Raw genomic sequence first — 6,562 nt, forward strand, 5'->3', positions numbered from 1 at the left:
ATTTTTGTACCCTCCATATTTTCGTCCAGAACTAAATTGACTATCCCTTGATGTCTCAGAATGTGTCCTGTCAACTAATCCCTTCTTCTAGTCAGGTTGCGCCACAAATTTCGATTAGGTACGTTATCTACCAACCTAACCTTCCGCATTCTTCTGTAGCATCACATATCCAAAGTCTCTATTCTCTTCTTGTCTAAATAATTTATCGTCCAAATTTCACTTCCATTCATGGCTACACCCCCTATAAATACTTTCAGAAAAGTCTTCCTGACACTTAAAACTATATTGGATGTCAAAAAAATTTCTCTTATTCAGGAATGCCTTTCTTGCCATTGACAGTCTGCATTTTATACACCCTCTACTTTGGTCATCATCGGTTATTTTGCTGCTCAAATAGCAAAACTCATCTACTGCTTTAAGTGTCTCGTTTCCTAATGTTATTCCCTCAGCATTACCTGATTTAATTCGACTATATTCCATTACGAAATTAGAATGATATCAATACCTTCAGCTGCTAACGGGCGTCGATATACAGGGTGAGTCACCTAACGTTACCGCTGGATATATTTCGTAAACCACATCAAATACTGACGAATCGATTCCACAGACCGAACGTGAGGAGAGGGGCTAGTGTAATTGGTTAATACAAAGCATAAAAAAATGCACGGAAGTATGTTTTTTTAACACAAACCTACGTTTTTTTAAATGGAACCCCGTTAGTTTTGTTAGCACATCTGATCATATAAACAAAGACGTAATCAGTGCCGTTTGTTGCATTGTAAAATGTTAATTACATCCGGAGATATTGTGACCTAAAGTTGACGCTTGAGTACCACTCCTCCGCTGTTCGATCGTGTGTATCGGAGAGCACCGAATTACGTAGGGATCCAAAGGGAACGGTGATAGACCTTAGGTACAGAAGAGACTGGAACAGCACATTACGTCCACATGCTAACACCTTTTTATTGGTCTTTTTCACTGACGCACATGTACATTACCATGAGGGGTGAGGTAAACGTACACACGTGTTTTCCGTTTTCAATTACAAAGTGGAATAGAGTGTGTCCCACTGGAAACGCGTCGACGTATGTGGTATCAGCATGATGGTGCACCTGCACATTCCGCAATTAACACTAGGCTGACCCTTGACAGGATGTTCGACGGGCGTTTCATAGGACGTGGAGGACGCATAAATTGGCCAGCCCGTTCTCCTGATCTTACACATCTGCACTTCTTTCTGTGGGGTACGTTAAAGGAGAATGTGTACCGTGATGTGCGTACAACCCCAGAGGATATGAAACAACGTATTGTGGCAGCCTGCGGCGACATTACACCAGATGTACTGTGGCGTGTACGACATTCATTACGCCAGAGATTGCAATTGTGTGCAGCAAATGATGGCCACCACATTGAACATCTATTGGCCTGACATGTCGGGACACACTCCGTAATTGAAAACGGAAACCACGTGTGTACGTGTACCTTACCCCTCATGGTAATGTACATGTGCGTCAGTGAAAAAGACCAATAAAAAGGTGTTAGCATGTGGACGTAATGTGCTGTTCCAGTCTCTTCTGTACCTAAGGTCTATCACCGTTCCCTTTGGATCCCTACGTAATTCGGTGCTCTCCAATACACACGATCGAACAGCGGAGGAGTGGTACTCAAGCGTCAACTTTAGCAATATCTCCGGATGTAATTAACATTTTACAATGCAACAAACGGCACTGATTACGGATTTGTTCATATGTTCAGATGTGCTAACAAAACTAACGGGGTTCCATTTAAAAAAACGTAGGTTTGTGTTAAAAAACATACTTCCGTGCATTTTTTATGGTTTGTATTAACCAATTACACTAGCCCCTCTCCTCACGTTCGGTCTGTGGAATCGATTCGTCAATATTTGATGTGGTTTACGAAATATATCCAGCGGTAACGTTAGGTGACTCACCCTGTATATCAACGGGGACAGGAGAAAATGTGTGCTCCGACCGCGACTCGAACCCGTGGTATCTCGCTTACTAGCAGACGCTCTATCCATTTTTTTTAATCCCATTTTGTTCGCTTTTGTTCGTTGCATCTGCTCGGGGCGGACGTCGTAAGCCATCCGTTTAAGTTCGTTGTTGATCGATTAACTCAGTTTTTTTTTATTACAGAGGACAGCTAACCCTCTCGCCGAACACGCTGAGCTACCATGCCGGCACCCAGCTGAACCATCGAGGGCTATGTACTTCTATGTATATGGTGTCTGTTCTTTCGGACAACACCGGCCGTGACTTTCTTCTTCTGTGCGGATGCACACATATTACCCGAACTCTTACGGGACTTAGTAAGAATTTCTTCCATGGGTAATGAGTGTGTTGGGGTGGGACACTACGAATGTAGTGTGTGGACATACGAGGTGAGAATGTGGGTCTCGCGGGAGGCGTGCGCGAGATAGTCCCTGCAGTAGCGCTGTATTATGTGCCGTCGGTGGCTCAGATGGATAGAGCGTCTGTCCTGTAAGCGGGAGAGCCCGCGTTCGATTCCCGGTCGGGGCACGCATTTTCACCCGCCACCGTTTATATATATCAACGCCCAGCTGAAGGTAGTAATATAATTCTAATTTAGTTCTAGACTGCTGCAGGTCATCAATGGTGTCTGTTCTTTCAAGAAAAGCAAAACAAGGATAATGGAATATATCCATATAAGTATATATTCCATTATCCTTGTTTTGCTTTTGTTGACGTTCGTCTTATATCCTCCTTTCAAGACACTGTCCGTTCTGTTCAACTGCTCTTCCAAGTCCTTTGCTGTGGCATACAGAATTACATTGTCATCGGCAAACCTCAAAGATTTTATTTCTTTTTCCTGAACTTGAAGTCCTTGTCTAAATTTCTCTTTCGTTTCCCTTGCTGTTTGCTCAACGCAGAGACTGAATAACGTCGGAGGCTACAACACTATTTCACTCCCTTCTCAACTACTGCTTCCTTTTCTTGCCGCTGGATTCTTATAACTGCTTTCTGGTTTCTATACAAGTATTAAATAGCCTTTTCTCCCTTCAAAATTTCAAAGAAAGTATTCCAGTCAACATTGACAAAGGCTTTCTCTAAGTCTACAAATGCTTCAAACGTAGGTTTACCTTTCCTTAACCTATGTTCTAAGATAGGTTGTAAGGGCAGTACTGATTCATGTGTTCCTACATTTCTCCAGAATCGAAACTGATTTTCCCCAATGGTGGCTTCTGTCAGTTTTTCCAGTCTTCTGTAAAGAATTCGTGTTAGCATTTTGCAAACATGACTTATTAAACTGATAGTTGGGTAATATTCACACCTGTCAGCACATGCTTCCCTTGTAATTGGAATTATTATATTCCTCCAATTTAGTATTGGAGGGCAGCGTGGAGGGTAAAAATCGTATAGGGAGACCAAGAGATGAATACACTAAGCAGATTGAGAAGGATGTAGCTTGCAGTAGGTACTGGGAGATGAAGCAGCTTGCACAGGATAGAGTAGCATGCAGAGCTGCATCAAACCAGTCTCAGGACTGAAGACCACAACAACAACAACAACAACATATTCCTCATGAAGTCTGGGGGTATTTCCCTGCCTCAAACATTTTACACACCAGATGGAGTAGTTTTGTCATGGCTGGCTCTCCCAAGGTGTAGGGGAATACACAGTCTATACTAATGTCCATTAAGAGGTGTGCAAATGCTCTCAGGTACCCACATAACAAGCACAAAAATGGTCCTGAAATTGATGCCTGTGGCATGCCAATATCAATGTCTCCACGAAATCCATAAGCCTATCTGTTGCAGGCAATGTCTGAGTTTCTTGATGCATACCTCTGGTTCCTGTTGGCTAGGTAAGAAAAAACCTGTTACCAGATAAAGAACATCTTTTGAGAAAAAACGGCACCAGTCCCCTAAATTCACCCTTTGCCGATCATCTCTTAATTACTGGACACGTGCCTAAAGCCATTGGTGATAGCAATATTCTGCATACCGAAAAGAAGGGGCGTAGGTTAAATGTTTTAGAGGAATTGGAGATTTTCAAACATCTATCTCGTCATGATGGCTTCATTCACAACGAACAGCTGCAGCTGAGAAATAAAAACTTTTTCGACTGTATAAAGCCGTTTCTTGATCTTTGATTCAGATTTCCTCATGCAGTTTCCCGAAATGTTATTTTCCTGCTACATCTTTGCTGTTTTCTTGTATGTCATAACTGTCGTTTCTTTTACGTTACAAAATGTATCTCTGTTTAAAGCAGATAAATATGAAACGTCATCTTATTAGTGCTTACGTTATGCCTGAATCAGGTTCATTACAATTTCATGTGTCTAGTTTTGAATGTACAGTAGCCTAGTTGTTTCTGGGCTACTAGATGGCGCTCGTAGCAACAGCATGTTTACTTGCCCACACTTTCTAACGTGGGCACCTCAGTTTTGTTGCAACCCGTGTTCACTTAGGTACGAGCTGCCCTTAGCGGCTCGCCATCTTATCTTATTTACAACTTTTCATGATGTCGCCTTTCCAACTTAGATTTTTTTAGAATGTGACTTGCAAGTACTGCATCTCTTTGCAGTCAGTACACACTTTAGTTTATTAATGTCTTTATATACCTATTATGTTTTAGAACAGTTAGTTTAATTCTGAAGACGACGCTCCTAAAGTGCGCGTCATTTACGACGGCGGCCGAGTTTAGGTTCGTTCTGCGCATCTGACGTCACAAAACACAGTCAGCCAATGAACAGAGAACGATGTTGCCAGAGCTCGACTGCAGTGCAGAGAATGGACGAGTGCCTTCAGTTTTAGAAACGTTCAGTCATAAATAAAGTAATTGAAGAAAAGCAATGTCTTGATAACAGACTTTCTATAAAAGAAAGTTTGGAAAAAGCATTCTTTATACCAATTGCTTCATATTCTATTAATTAATTAAACCAAACAAGCAATAAGCATCCTAATTCAGGCAATAGCAAGGAAATTCATTCTCACTAACCGCTTTCTCGCAATAAAGATCAGCGGTGACTGTTTATTTCCTATTGTACTTCGACGAAACGTGAGTAATTCTTAGTCATACCAACAGTGTTTGTCAGTATTTTGCGTGACTCTTTAAAGTCCTCCAGGAAATCAATTGAATGACAAGGTGCGGTAGCGTAATGGTTAAGGTGTTTGAGTTCAAATCTAAAGGCTCTGGTTTAAACCTTATTTGATGCTTAATATTTTCTTCATTTAAAAACAATTTCGAAGTGTCTTATTTCATGAATTTTATTCGTTTGAATGTAATTTTTTGAAATATGTAGTGGCAACTGAAATCGACCATACGGAAAGTATACGCTGCGCACTTTTCGTGCAGTGGTTTACTACATTTAATGCTGCACAGTAACTGCGTTGAACATCGAAACAAAATTAAGTCATTTATGGGGGGGAAGGTATCAGTCAAGAAGATGTGTAAAAATCAAATTTTTGGGCCAAATAGTTTTTGTGAAATCGAATGCTAAGTGTGTCAAAGCAGTCGGAACACCATGGGTCTGCACAGGCGAGCAGTGCAGTGATGACAAAATCGCGCAGAGCGCGGAATGCGGGGAGCAGCGAAAGGGTTATCGCGGCCATGGCGGCTTTACTTCATAAACTGCGCGCTCCCCCCTAAACGTAAGTTCGCGAACTATACTATACTATGGCGCTGCTTCTCTTGGCGCGTGCAACTGGCAACGCCGCAATCTCCCGCGTCTGGGCGGGCATGCGCGAGCCGCCAAGATTGAACTATAGTAGCGTCGAAACCTGGTCAATTTTGACGCAATATTTGTGACGGAGGGCTTATTTGTTCTAATATAATTCTGACACGGCCATTGAACCTTAGCAGCTATGTTCAAAGTTCATAATAACAGTGAGGAGAATGTGTGAATGTGTCTCGCGCCCCGTGCCACCTGCAGGACGGCCGTTCCCGGTGCGCAACTGCTCGCTGTGGAACCAGACGTCGTCGTCGGTGGAGGTGGTGTGCCAGGCGGGCTTCGACGGCGGGCTGGCGCAGCACTTCGTGCTGGTGCTGCACTCCGCGCGGGGCGCCCGCCTCAACCTGACGGCCGCCACGGCGCCGCGATTCGCCCTGGCGGGGCTGCAGCCCGACCAGCCATTCTGGCTGACCGTCTTCGCCGTCAACGCGAAGGGCCGCAGTCCGCCCGTCCTCATAGAGGAGATCACGCTCAGGGACCCCGAGAGGCGCACTGGTGAGTCTTCGTCTTCCAACAGAACAGCTAAGTCACCCACAGGCAGGAGTGGCGACAGGCACTGTTGCCAACATTCCACATACTCTCCACAGGCAACAGGTCCGCGTCTACTATACTGGGTGCTCCAGAATGAATATTGGATTTTTAAGGTTTTGTTGTACCGGGTGATCAAAAAGTCAGTATACGAGGTGCGGCTAGAAAAATACCGGACTGATGCTGGAAAAAACATTTATTTACAATTATTTACAATTTCATGTTATCTCCTTCAATGTACTCTCCTCCTCGGTCTCTACACCGCTCCATACGAATTTTCCACTGTTCATAGCAATGCTGCAGATCATTTTCGGTAAGT

At 43.5% G+C, this 6,562-nt stretch overlaps 1 protein-coding gene across 1 annotated transcript in view; it reads left to right on the plus strand.

The window, feature by feature from the left end:
* LOC124778420 (nephrin-like) overlaps positions 1-6,343 on the plus strand; it is a 159,389-nt gene extending 153,046 nt beyond the window's left edge. Inside the window, exons 10-11 of the mRNA XM_047253642.1 lie at positions 5,917-6,210; positions 6,303-6,343. Of these exons, the coding sequence (XP_047109598.1) occupies positions 5,917-6,210; positions 6,303-6,343 (335 nt within the window). The remainder of the gene's footprint in view (positions 1-5,916; positions 6,211-6,302) is intronic.
* The last annotated feature ends 219 nt before the right edge of the window (positions 6,344-6,562 follow it).

Source organism: Schistocerca piceifrons, chromosome 1 (assembly GCF_021461385.2).
Source record: "Schistocerca piceifrons isolate TAMUIC-IGC-003096 chromosome 1, iqSchPice1.1, whole genome shotgun sequence".
In the NCBI taxonomy this organism is placed as follows: domain Eukaryota; kingdom Metazoa; phylum Arthropoda; class Insecta; order Orthoptera; family Acrididae; genus Schistocerca; species Schistocerca piceifrons.